The sequence below is a fragment of the Oxyura jamaicensis genome, chromosome 6 (genome assembly GCF_011077185.1).
Source record: "Oxyura jamaicensis isolate SHBP4307 breed ruddy duck chromosome 6, BPBGC_Ojam_1.0, whole genome shotgun sequence".
Lineage (NCBI taxonomy): Eukaryota > Metazoa > Chordata > Aves > Anseriformes > Anatidae > Oxyura > Oxyura jamaicensis.
The window spans coordinates 31,452,245-31,466,428 of record NC_048898.1 but is presented as its reverse complement, the minus strand read 5'-3'; the positions used below and the strand labels follow the sequence as shown (position 1 = coordinate 31,466,428).

Sequence of the window (14,184 nt, the reverse complement as noted above, 5' to 3'; positions counted from 1 at the left end):
AAAGCTCTGCTCGTATCCAGGCTGAGCAATGAGAGGTGGTGATGAATGCCAAAGGTGAAGGCCTGGATGGTTTAAGTCAGATTTTCTGTGGATAGCCTGTTTTTACCCAATGCCTACATTAAAAAACAACAAGCAGAAGTGATGGGGGACATAAGGCAAGGAGCAACAAGACCTTGACAGGCATTAGGAAGTTATTTGCACTGCCTTTGAGAAGGGAGAGGAGGGAATCAAAAGAAATCAAAGGGAAAAAAAACACATGGACCATCTACTAAAAACATAAGGACTTAATCCCCAGCCTGGTAGATGCGCTGATGTGCTGCAGCTGTTTAAAAAACACATTTTATCTCTTCTGATTAGCAACTCACACATCCATAGAAAACTTCCTTAGTCTCAGAAGGTTTTCATGATGGCAACTGAGGACACAGTACAGCAGGGTTTCATGATGACAGCTGAGGAAAGAAAAAAAAAATCACAGCCCTCATTCAGAAAGAGAAGGAAAGGGAGAAGCTTTCTCTTGGAAACTACAGTTTCTGAAGTTAGGGAAAAAAAAATACTACAGTCATTCAAACTTGGTGTGTTCTTCAGTAGTGCAATTCCTTTCTACTTTACGACCTGTAACTAATTCACTTACTTGAGAAAGGAAAAAGCTGCTTGGGTGGGTACTAATTGGTTCAGGGCAAAAGAGGTGATCCAAGGGTTATTCTAGCAAGTGAAAACAAACGCCACTCCCAGTGACCCAGCAGGGTTTCCTCAGCTAAGCACAACTTCGTAAAAATATGTTTTTCTTGTCAGAGTTCTTGAGCCTGAGATAGAAAGTCTCCCAAAATACACAAACTGCTGTGAGAATTTCAGTATCTCCTTGTTTGTTTTTTCTCCAGATAGATTTAAACTGCCAAAACAAATACAAATTAAATTAAAAACAAATATGAAAACACAAGCAAGCTATCAAAATAATAAAAAATAAATAAATAGGGAAAATCAGTTTTCCTTGTAACACAAGCCATTTAACAAAAATCGTGCAAAAACTTATGCTTGTGCTCAGGGATGCTTGTCATCAAAAGCCAGCAATTATTCTTATCTTGAACTCATTGCAGTCAAAGGGCAGTGGTGGACTCTCTAAGGAAATGTTTTTGCTCTTTCCCCTGAGTTTTTTAAGCATGGTGGGCGGGTCAGAAACCCAGCTGCAGCCACTCTCTGCCTGACCTCCAGCTCAGGGTAGATTCTGGTGCAATCTATGGAAAAAAGTTTGGTTGGTGAGACTGATAGAGTTATTTAAAACAACAATCGTCACTCAGGTGAAAGTGATCTCTGCAGTATATTCATTTAATGATTTAATTAGAAGATGGTGCAAGTGTGGGTATTAAAGCACACCTAAGTGGCAACTGTAAGCAGGTTAACTGCTTAGTTCAGGCTGATGTCAATAAGTACCTGTGGGCTTTTGTGGTAAGGTATGGGAAGAAAATAATGAAAACAAGAAAAGTGTTTCTTATTCATACCCTGCAAAGGCAAATTAGCTCTTTTTAGTTTCAAACTACAAAACATGGGGATTTATTATTAAAAACTGGAAAATGAATCTGTTAGCTATGGGATCCAGAAACAAAACAATGTTTATTTATACCCTATTATAAATATTTTTATAATATGTTCCTGGGAAGGAGACCTACAGAGTTGAATTATCGGTCCATACTCCAAAATTAGAATAGAAGGATAAGCAGGACAGCAAAGCACAGGAAATCCAGAATACAAACAAGCAAACAAGAACTTTGTTTCTAAGACCTGTTTTAACCCCAGTGCTGGCCAAATACATTGCATGATCTCACTGGGGACAGCATGCTGGCAGGAACCCGCCCAGTCTGTAAAAAGACTTCCCCCCCATCCCCCCCCCCCCCCCCCCAAAAAAAAAAAAGAAGGCATATTTGAAAACAGCTTGCTATGACTCCGTCCTGTTTCCATGAAACACCTTCTCAAGTGCCACTTTGGGAGAGTTGTTGAGGAATGTGCAGTTTCATCAGAGATGCAAGCGCTTGTACCTTCATGGTATGTATATGCTTGTTTTAGTTCAGTAATTATCCTCTCCCGACTCAGCTCACACTACATTGCTTGGCACTTTTAATGGATTCAATCATGCTGTTGTTTGTATACTGGCTAAGTCATGAGTAGCCAAAGTCCTCACAACCACAAAGCAAACAACTGTGGGGAAAAATAAAATAAAATAAAATAAATAATTTCATTGTGATCAGCAACCAAAAGTTTTAAAGAATGAGCCAAATTCTTCCTTCTGGGAAGCAAATACAAGATTCCTTTTGATACTTATATGACATCTTGATGAGACCTGAAAAATCTCCTGATTGAGATTCAGTCTCTTTAATGAGATTTACAGTTTTTGTCTGGTTTAGGATATATCCAAAACCCCATAAGTCAGTGTGAAGACTTCCAATTGATTTGACAAGCCCTTGTATCAGATTATATGTCTCAGCCTTAAATATTGGAAACAGAACACCCTTAACAGCTCAATGTCTTTTGAATTTGGATCTATTTAGTCTAGAGAATTGGAAATGTAGTGGGAAAACACCAGTAAAATGCACCTAAAGAGAAAGGTGAGAAAATTATTTTTCATGGCCAGGAGGGACAGGGCAAGAAGGAACGGGCTTGAACAGCAACAGTGAAAGTTGGGGGTGAGCTTTTTGAAAAGCCTTTTCAATAGTGATGCTCATTTCAATAGTGAGCCTTGGGCAGCACGAGAAGAGATTTCCTTGGCTGCAGTGGAGGTTTTGAAGTTTGGGCAACATCTGCTGGGAAGATGTGGTGGTGATGAGGGTGTACCCCATACAGTTCAACTCCCTCAAAGCACCTTGTAACCACACACACAGAGGTACATCCAGCACTCACACGGCACAGAGACACTGCCCACATCTTCACAGCACTATGTGGAAGTGTTTCATGATACAACGGATGGGCAGAAAGCAGAATGCTGGAGGGAAAGCCTTCCCTCCAGCAACGTGAAGATACACACTGGCACAGGTGTTCCTCACAGGCACACAGTGGGCTTTTTCCCACATACATACCAGTGAAGAGTGAGATAGGTATTTGGAAGGAGAACTGCAGGAGTCCAGGTTGCAGGTGGGCACAGGGGCTGCTTGGATGGGAGAGGATTCTCAGGGACTAGGTCAGCCACATGGTTTGGAGGGAACACAGGGGCAGGAGACATACCCATAGGTAGTTCCTTTCAGGTTCCCAGTGGGTTGTGTAGTGCTTGTGTGTGACACTGGGGAGAGAGTAACACAAAACCGAAAGAGAAGGCATTTCTCCATCAGGCATCACCGATCTATTCTTTGGCTTCCCAAGACCAGAAATTTTCTGTAAATTTGCATGTGCTTGGCAAGTTTTTGATCCAACAGACCACACTCCAACACAGCAAAGTATTCATTTGTATTTTAATCACAGAGACATTCATTCAAAACAAATAATTGAATTATTGTTTTGTAAGCATTCCTTCATTCGATTTTAAATGACACTGCTCATACAACAGACTTCTTCAGCTTGCAGATCTCTGCATTTTATAAATAAGCACAGACCTTTAATTTTTTTCAATGAGAAATTTAGCATTAAAACAATGCTTAAGATAATTGGAATAGTAGATAGCCACAATACGAAATGCCATACTAAGATCAATATTGGTATTGATCAATATTTCCTTTTCCGACATGGCCTATTACTTCCTCCCAGATTAATCTTCCTACTTTTAATAAACCTTGAAATATCTATTAATACTTAATTTGTATTTTTTCTCCAGCTAACAAAATTTTGAGGCAGTAGATAAATAGTCTTTTGAGGATGTGAGGAGATAATTAAGAGGAGAAAAACGATAAAATGACCACATCAAACGACGTGTGTTAGTGCAAACATTGAAATTATTTCTCAATCATTTAAGAGGTGTTAGGATTATAAAGTTATTTTGAAGCATTGTAACAGGCTAGGATTCACCCGGGATAAGAACATCACAGCTTCTTACAAATGGCATGTATGTGACTGTCGCTGGTGAAGCACCCTGGCGGCTCACAGTATGTGACTGTCCTGTAACCATTTAGCAGATGATGCTGACCTTCGATCTCACATTATCCTCTGCAAAAGTGGTTTCTTCAGTGCAGGTCTCACAAGAAAGCCAGCAAGAACAAAAACGACGATGGCCAGGGTGGTGACAGTAAGCAGCCCGAGCACATTCCCAGCTGCAGCAGGAACCGTGTGGGGAGGAGGCGCGGCAGAGTCCAGCTCTGCGATGGAAGGCAGAAGGGCTTGGTCTCTGCCAAGGGCCCGGGCTCAAAGAGCAATTAAAAATTTCTGAAGAAGCCTGGGAGCTTGTTTCTCAGGAGTAGAGCTGGCAATCATGTTACACAATCAGATTGAGCTAATTAGTTCAATGGAGTGATAGCACTACGTTGGGTTTACATGTGCCCTCTGTTTTGGGGACACCAAAGCGGTTACCATTATTCATGCATGCAGGGGAAAATAGTTTGCAAGGTGTTGAAAGAAGGATCTCAGACACATTTAAGTCAGCCAAACAATGCCTTCCTGTTTACAGTGGAGTTAGCATAAGCAGATTTCAGGGACAGATGTCAGAAACAAACAGAGCTATGGTATTTTTTTCATGAAGACCTAAGTAGTCTCAGAGTAAATAAGAGATAAATTTATTCAACTTCACCAGTACTCCTGCTCTGAGCACCCTCTTCTCGAAGCTTCAAAGGTCCGACAACAACATCCACTTTTTCCTGGGCAGAGCTTGCATCTCTCTTGAACCTTCTCGGGCAGCCCTGGTAGCAGCGGGAGGAGTAGTCCCCGAGCCTGCACACCACCAGCTGACACCGCAGGTAGACTAATGAGTGGCGGTTAATGAACTCAAAGGTATTAAATTTGAACCGAGCAAAGTGGCTGTTGGGGGTGTAGTATGTGGCATACGAAGAATCTCTAACACATCTGGAAAGAAATGAAGAAGAGAATTAGTCACCATGGATTTACATGTGTACATTCCTGAAAAAATGCAGTATATTAAAACATAACCAGGCACTGAGAACACCAAGGTATAAAAGTGCAACTTTTGAGTATTTCTAAGCATAATTAAGTCCAGGAAGAAGCTGGAACAGTGCTGACTCGTTTTTCCCCAAGGACACTAAGTGGTGAAGAGGGGAGAATTGACCCTTTGCTGAATGTCTGTGGCACAATAAATGGGCCTGGTGCATGACCTGGTTCTGGAGGTTTTGCTAAATGTTAATGCCTATGGTAAAATAGATTGCTGCTGCCAGTTTTCACCTCATTGTCTAACTCACTCCCACCACTTTGAGCTTTGCATATAGGACAAGGATGGAGTCAGTGAAACAAAATTTTAGTAAAGTTTAGGTGTTGTTTCCAGGCTCATATTGTAAAAATAAATTAATAAATAAAGACCTTTTAACTGTCTGTTGATATTGAGATCCAAACCAATTCATGTTTACTCTATTCTCTTAAAATAAATGAAGAAAGGATATAACAGCTATGCATCTAACGACTTGAGAAAGCTCTTACCCGTTCTTGATTATATCATAGGATAGAGTGTTAAAATCATGAGGATCAGGAGATGCCACACATGTGTCCACAAACAGCATCAGATTTGGGTCAGAGCTGTGAAGATAAGCTTGAAGGTACAAATTTTGGTCCAGGTCAATGTAGTATGGAGAATCATACACAGGCCGCAGGAATGATGAGGAATCATAAAACGTGATGTTCACAGCGTATCTTCCAAACTGATTTTCATTCATGTCTGCAATATCCTCAGCAACATACATGATTTGTATCCACGTGTTTTGTAACATCTTGCAACTGAGGTGTAAGTGAAGATCCTTTTTCCTCTTGATTATATACTCAGAAGAGGTAACTTTGATCATGTTGGAATAGTTGATTGTACCATTGCTTTCCTGTTTAAGGTGTAATTTAAAATAAGGAATTGCATTTCTGTCACATTCTATATTCTAAGCTTTGACATAGTAATATGCAATTAAAAATGTAGTTTCATCTTAAACTCTTGGAGCTACGAAGTTTGATGATGGTCTCTTCTGCTCACATGGAAATAAACTTGCTGATTTAAGTACTTAATCAAACAGAAATTGGTGTAGAAAAGTTCTGTTAAATTCAAGGCAGAGCCAAGTCATTGCACTTCTGTACAGAACACTGATCATTTAATACACAGTCATCCCAAATCTGCATGGAACTTAACCTCATGAGCTTCCTCCCTAGACTCTCATTTCTAGTAAGGAGAGGGATTCCATATGGCAAGGAAAGCTAGAGCATTAAAACTCCTGGGTCTCAATTCACTTGTTACCACTGAGGACCACAAAGGCTCTTTGTGACTCACTTCAAAATGTGCCCTGCAATTCAGTTCACCCAGCTGTAAGCATACCTCTCGTGTCGTCCCACAGCTGTCGTAGGGAACGTTGAACACCACCTCGTGTGGCGTGAGTGTTGGCTCACAGCGAGTGTCATTCAGGGTGACAGTCTCTGCAGAGTAGCCTCGTGACTGGAGATAGTCCCTGCTAACCACCGCATGCATGTAGTCTGGCAAGCACGTAAGGGCTGATAGAAGATACGATATAACAGTTAAATTAGCAATTTTTTAATGATTGAAGGTTTTAATTGAACCAAACATTGCTTTTTTTTCTTAATGTAGAAGGTAGGCTGTTCACATACCAACCCAGCATATTTCACATGCATCATTTCCTTTCCCTTGCGTCTTTAAATACACACACATATTTATTTGGCAAACAAAACTATAAACAGGCTTGGCTGCCAAGAAGCAGTGTTTCAGTTCTGAATGGGAACTCACCAATGTTGTGATCTGTTGGGATAGAGGAGTAGTGGGCCTGGAACCCTCTAAGTGTATATCTAGAATCGCTGTGAAAGTGAATGCTCATTAGGTTTGAAGACGATGTGTATGTGAGGAAGGAACCAGCACAAATTCTCCCAAGAAGTGGAGAAGAGTGTGGAGGCCCATCATAGACTTCAATGTAGTCATACTGGCATCTGCTGTTCTGCAACCTGGGGAACAAACATCAGCACGTCATCAACATGCTCCAGAAACTGATTTACCTGCCTTACATGTGATAAAATATTTCAGCACCTAAAATTTTCACAGCAGATGCTTTATTCATTTTGCATGTAGTTGCGAGGAGAAAATACTTCACTAATCCAGTGTTTGTTCAAGCCTTCCAGCTGCTAGATGGAATTGAAAATATCTTTAAATTTGTGAAGTTTTCCTATCTCAAATAAGTCTTCAAGCTTTTCAAGTAAGTTTTGACTTTGTTATTTGCCCAGGGAATCAATGTTTTACTTACACAATATCTCTAAATGTGAGCATAACACGGAAATTATTCTCTACTTGTATTTCCCACACACAGTCAGCGTTGTTTGGATAATTTCCAGGGTAGTACGGACTCTGCAGCATCCCAGAGGAATTTGAAATTAAGCCACCACAAAAATAAGGTGCTGCAGAAAGAAATAGAAGATAATTTACTTAGAGTAACCTTTAAAAATAGTACTTTTGTTGTACATGGCTTATCTAACTGCTGAAAAGCAGGTTTCCTTCTGTCTTCAGATCAGCTTCAGTATTACCCAAATCAAAACTAATATTTGGTTTTGCTGTAGGTTTAATTTCATAGCACATGCTGTCACATCTATGGTGTCAGATCACCATCTTCAGGCTGCTCTGGTGTCTCCTTTCTGCAGTTCTGGTTCTGGGAGGGGTTATGACAGTCAACATGGAAACACCTTCCTGTACAGACAGCATCCCCTCAGACTGCAATAAGCACTCCAGGCAGATGGGCAAAGTAGGAGATATTATATCTCTTGCTCCACCTATGAGAATGGTTGCAAAAAGTGTTCATGTTCCTGCCAGCATGAGTGCATTCTTATGCTAAATTCACAGATAATCCTAACAGCTTCCTCATAGGAAGGTGGACATGAGTTCTGAATTTAGTTCCTACAGCATGTGACATGCAAAGGCTACCCCTTCCCCACCACCACCACCATTTAATGTTCCTGCGCAGCTTCACAGCCCAGTGCAGCACACTCCTGAATGGGCTCTTGGGCACATACACGTCCATACTGATTTCTGATGTGAGTGGTCAAACTCTACATCTGAGTTCTGCTTTCCAGTGCAAAAATAGCAGGCTGGATATCATAACACCTCTAATAAAGGCAAAAATTACTGATTGCATGCCACCTCACTGATAAACTACCTGCTACTATAAATACAAATGGGGAACTTTTCAATTAAAACAAAATTGTTCTGTAAAATGGTTTAAGAGCGCTGTATAGAAATCATGACCTAAAGGAAGCATAGTACACACAAGCAATTAATGTCAATAGAATAGCACCGTGCATGTACAACAAAAAAGATTCAAAGAACCATAGGGGAGCATTACCTTCTGTAGGCACTGGGGTGGTCGTGGCAGCTATGAGAGTGGAGGAAGAAGAGCCACAAGTGAGACGTGCTGCTCTGGAGAAGGGACCCCGGGGCACAGGGTACCACGGTGGGGATTCAGGGCTGGAGGGGACAGAAGTCCAGGAGCTCCTCGTGGAGCCGCTTCCCTACCTGCACAGATGACACCGGCGTCCTCACCGTGGACACAGTTGTGCACGCCCCAACCGTTGTGCCCGCAGAGCAGCAGGGAGGCCTCATTCCCATGGCACCACATGTTGTCCAGGAGGATGTGGCCGCTGCCGGCGCCGAAGCGAGCGTTGCCTGGGGCGGCCATGGCGGGGCCACAGCCCAGCTGGCGGCACACCACCTGCGCCTCGCCCAGGTCCCAGAAGTCGTCGCACACTGTCCCCCAGCTGCGCCCATCCCACACCTCCACGCGGCCCTCGCAACCGTGCCGGCCGTCGGCCAGCCGCAGGTGGGCACCTGGGACACAGCACGGTGAAGGCGGTCACTGCATGTCCTGCCTCTCCCACCCACCAGCCCGAACTACCAGCTCGCCCCCATGCTCTGCTCTCATCCTCTCTGCAGACCCTCCTGTACCAACCATCAGGTGTGGGAAGGGCGATCAGGGCTCGGCGAGTCACCCTGGGTGGGTTACCTGTTGTGCTCGTCGCTGCTGTGGAGGTGATCTCTGTCAACCAGACTGCTGGCACTGAGGTGGCCAACCCCGCTGGGGGGGACAAGGGCTTTGTGAAGATTGTTACTGGGGCTATGGAAGAAAAACTTCACTTTGTGTATTGGGCACATCTATGTGTAAGCTGCAAACTTCCATTCCTGGGGAATGAAGTGCAGCTAGGACAAATGGCACTGCCAGCATTCTCCACAGTGGAGAGAATGGAGGTTGGTAACAGCCAATTTAAAATAATTATTAAATTGAAAGTGGTATTTACAGATGGTGACAGAAGGGAAAGGAACTGCTGTGGCACCTGCCCTAAAGGATAGGACACCACGGGCTGGGAGAGGCCAGAGCCTCTCCTCCAGAGGGCCCTGAACTGGAGCCAGGAGCTGTGGAGTCACTGGCAACAGCAGGGCTTGGACCCATCCCCATCACCGATGCCCTCCTGCAGCAGGTCAACTCCTCCCCGGGAGCAGCCCGGGAGCTACACGGGGTGGTGCTTGCTGCAAGGCCAGGAGGGCAGGAATTACCTGTTGTATCTGGCAAGGCAGTAGTCGGTGGATCTACGGATGCCACATAAGAAACAAATGACACTTAAAGAGGCACTGACCCCAGCATGCTTGCAGCAACAGAGATATCACAACAAGTTTTTTTTTATCTCAGCAGGACTATGTCTGCACACCCCTATGCTGATGCATATATATTGGGTGCAGTTTATAGAAAACAGTATTTGGAGATGAAAAATATGACAGCACTGCAGCACCACATGTTGTCCAGGAGGACGCAGCCAGTGGCATGCAGATGACCCAGCTGTCAGCACAGCACCCATGCACCCTCTGGTCCCAAAAGTCATCATGCACCCTTCCTGGCCTCCCCAAGACCCTCACAGTCATGCCTGCCATCAGCTAGCCGCAGGTGGGCACCTGGGACACAGCACATTGAAGGCAGTCACCACATGTCCTGCCTCCTCCTCGTAGCCCACCCACCAGCCCAGACTACTAGCTTGTCCCCATGCTCTGCTTGCATCCTCTCTGCAGACCCTCCTGTGCCCATCAGGTGTGGGAAGGGAGATCAGGGCTCGGCGAGTGACCCTAGGTAGGTTACCTGTTGTGCTCGTCGTTGCTGTGGAGGTGATCTCTGTCAACCAGACTGCTGTGGAGGGCACTGGCTCTGTGGATGTCCCTTCTGGGAACACAGAGGTCGTTGTCAATTCCGTGGTCATCTCCAGTATGGGGGCTGTCGCAATGGCGCCTGTCTCCACTTCTGCGGTCTCTGGTGTTGTTTCTGCCAACAAGGTTGTTACCATTGGGGTGGTTATCCCTACTGTGGAGGATACTGGTGTTGATACTGGTGTTGTAGATGTCCTTACTGTGAATACAAAACAAAAACACGACCCACATGAGGACTGTGTTTGTGCAGTGGGTATGCCTTTATGTAAGGTATGAACCTAGTTCCTGGGGAATGAAGTGAAGTCGGAAGAAATTACTCTTTTAGCATTCTCCATCTTGATAGGTCAATGGAGAGAATAGAGGAGCGTAACAGCCAGTTTAAAATTGTTCTTGAAAGTGGTATTTACAGATGGTGACACCGGAGGAAGGTACTGCTTGGCACTTGCTTCAAATCACAGACACCATAGGCCAGGTGAGGCTGGCAGCACTGCTCTATAGGTTCCTTCTAGCTACAGATGACAAGCAGGAAATAAATGCCACTTAAAATGTAAGGAACTCAACATGCATGCAGCAACAGAGATATCACAGCAAGCTTTTTGTTATCTCGGGAGGAGGACATCTGCATATCCTTCTGCTGACACATGTATATTGGGTGCAATTTATAGAAAAAGTATCTGGAAAACAAAACAAAGTGACAGCACCTGAACAGACAACACCAGCATCTTCATGGTGGTTGCAGTTGTGTCTCCTCCATCCATTGTGACTACATTGCCACAAGGCAGGCTCATTTCCCTGGCACCGCACATCGTCCAGCAGGATGCTGCCTGAGCCTTGGCCAAAATAAGCATTACTTGGAGCTGAAATGGCCTGGCCACATCCCAGCTGCCTGCACACAACCTGGGCATCAGAAAGGTCCCAGAAATCATCACACACAGTCCCCCACTGTCCATCATAATAAAGCTCAACACGACCTTCACATCTGTGCCTTCCATTCACCAGTCGGAGAACAGATCCTTTGGGAAAGAGGGAATTGAGTACAGTCAGACAAATAAGCTGGAAGTGACCTTAAGAAGTTCTATCATCCTATCCCAGGCTACCATCATTCCTAGGAGGTGTTTGTCTACCCTAGTATTAAACACCTGTGAGGACAGAGATGATACAGGGAGAGACCCCAGTTTTTTTTCTTCCTCTCTGCCAGATATCCAAATCAGCCGCACATATTCCTATGATACCTCATGCAAGATTTCAACAGAAAACTTAGACAGATGGCTAAGCACAAACTGTTTCAGCAAGAAAGGAACATTTTTGATAGGAAAAACAAAGCAGGAGAGGAAACGAAAGAAAATGAATTTCACTATCAGAATGAAATGTAGGTAAAACTCTGTTAAGAAAAATAGCAATGAATTTTTTCACCCAAGAAAATACATGTGCTTTAGGAACATATATCATGTTTAGATGCTTCCTTTTTTTACACTGCCATCTAATTTTTTTTTTTTTTTTTTTTTTTTGGGAAGAACTCGGAGATGTAGCCATTTGCATTGAATCCTGCAGGAATTTAAGAAGTACAGCACAGTTTTCTGTCCCCAGCCTGTGTCTTACCAGAAGTGTGAGTGTATAGCAATTCTGCATGATGCAGAGAGCCTTTGCTGACCTGGAGGCAGGGGGCAAAGGGAGAACAAGGGGAGCAAGGGACAGCATGATGCAGCTTGGACATCCAAGACCACTTTTTCCTAAACCTGTGCACATGGGGTGCTGTATAAAAATTACCAGGCAGGTAATTTGACATTGTACAGTACTGAAGTCTAACATTAAGGACATCAAACAGTGTGCTACTTTGTTTACATGATGTCAGAATAAGACCAAATGAATCCTTCAGAAAAAAAAAAAAAGAGAGAACTTTTGAGAAAACGATAGCCGTTCTTAATTTTACTCCCTCGTTTATGCGATTTAATTGGGATTTGTCTTCCTGTAAATTTTTTTAAGAGAATTTTAAATACCTAAGGTCCACACATCACAAAAAAATCCTGTAGTTTTTAAGAGTAATCTTACCAGAATAATTCTGCTAAGTGTTCAGAAGCCTGGACAATGAACTCAATGGGATTATAAAACATTCATTAGGAATCCACTGGCTTTTACTTTCCTAAATACCTATAAAATTGTATTAGAGTTACAAATGAATAAATGCTCAATAACTTTGCATGAGTACACCTGATATCTGCTGTTACAGTGCATTCATTCAGATAAAACCCATCTGCTTTTCAGTTTGATTTAGCTTTTTCATAATTTAGACATTCTGCATGAACCGCGTAAAAATACCAATTTTAAAGATTCATTTTTGGTGAAGAAGTTTATTAAAAGACTTTACCACCAAGTCTAAGTAAGTCACCATAAAAATGTTGGTGTAACTTAAGAACTACAGTATTTACACTTTAGAAATCAAAATATGCATGCTTTGCATGTCTGCCAAATAGATATTTAGCTTGTTATTAAACTCTGAATAAGTCATCCAAAGCAAAAGAATTCTGCGGTGTTACCATCTCCAGGATTCTTCACTGCATCTTATTCATTGTCAAGACAGTATCCAAACTAAATATTTCCCTATCTGTACGCATTGAACTTCCAGTTCAAAGCACAGAGCCACAAGTCTGCCCCTTGACTTATACCTGAATTTTTTCTTCAAGTATTTATTTGATGATGCATATTTTTAGACTATACTTGTAGGATTTTTGAGAATTGGAACAGCAAACTTGGAAAAAAATTAACTTACTGTGCCCAGGGGACAGAGGGAGATACTGGTAAATTAAGTCAAAGCAGAGAGAAGGACTACAACAGCAAGAGTAGGATGGTAAGCAGAGGACAGATGAAGAAAACTGGATGAGGTGGATGGTGGCAACATAAATTATCATAATGATGCTTAAATAGGTAGTTAGAAAAATTATCTGCAGTTATTCTAGGATTTACATTTACTTAGCTCAAAGTCATCTAAGTCACTTAGGAGACAGAAATTATCATGTAAGAAAAAAGATGACAAAGAAAGTTGAATGAAAATCATTTCATGTCATTGATTATTTTTATCTGTCACTCATTTATCCACAGAGATAGATTATGAAAATTAACCTCTTGTATGTCACTAAACTGTATGCCAAAGAAGATTCAAATAATGCAAGCTATATTTTATTCGTAGCATATGTATGCATACATATACTCTGGAATAATTATACATTATAGTGAAAAACAAATCTGTTCTTCCATAATTCTTAGATCAAATTTCTGTAAATGGAAGAATCACTCATGTATAACTTACTCATAGACACAATTCTAGCTAGGATTCAAGGCACTAAGACAAGAACTATCCATCAATTAAATGTTTTAAATCATTCTTATCATTTACACTGATTAAGCACAGTTTCATTCTACTAAAACTGCTATTTTTTCCTTTAATTTAATTTCACCTTTAATCTTTTGCCCAAACTGATACCAGCATGAATGCCATTTCTATTTATGGAATCAACAGTCCTTATATTTTATATTCTATGCCAGTTCTATCTATGGAATCAAGTCTTTATATTTTATCTTCTATGTGCCCTGGAACAAGTCTAAGTGCTTTACCTGATGTGGCCTCCAGAACTGCTGGGCCAAAAAAGAGTAGGCACATCAATATCGTAATGGTACCCATCTTATCAAGAGTTATTGATAGAAAGGACCGTCAGAATTTATAGTCTATATTTCTAAAGGGGAGTGGCTTTATCGGTCTCTTTTTCTAGAGGAGGACGATAAATTAATCACTGTACTATGATCTGAAACAAAAATATATTTGATTTGTTATTCAATATTTTGTAACATCCTGGTTTCAACATTAAGATAATATCTCAAGAGTAACATTTTCCACTGCC

The 14,184-nt window shown here is 42.2% G+C and overlaps 1 protein-coding gene across 1 annotated transcript in view; it reads right to left on the bottom strand.

Moving 5' to 3' along the window:
• Positions 1–13,962, bottom strand: part of LOC118169120 (deleted in malignant brain tumors 1 protein-like) — a 61,780-nt gene extending 47,818 nt beyond the window's left edge. Inside the window, 11 exon segments of the mRNA XM_035330114.1 lie at positions 4,687–4,971; positions 5,557–5,945; positions 6,428–6,600; positions 6,851–7,062; positions 7,359–7,509; positions 8,448–8,477; positions 8,618–8,929; positions 9,653–9,685; positions 10,227–10,490; positions 10,993–11,304; positions 13,901–13,962. Coding sequence (XP_035186005.1) covers positions 4,687–4,971; positions 5,557–5,945; positions 6,428–6,600; positions 6,851–7,062; positions 7,359–7,509; positions 8,448–8,477; positions 8,618–8,929; positions 9,653–9,685; positions 10,227–10,490; positions 10,993–11,304; positions 13,901–13,946 — 2,207 coding nt within the window. The 5' untranslated portion in view covers positions 13,947–13,962.
• Between the last annotated feature and the right edge of the window lie 222 nt (positions 13,963–14,184).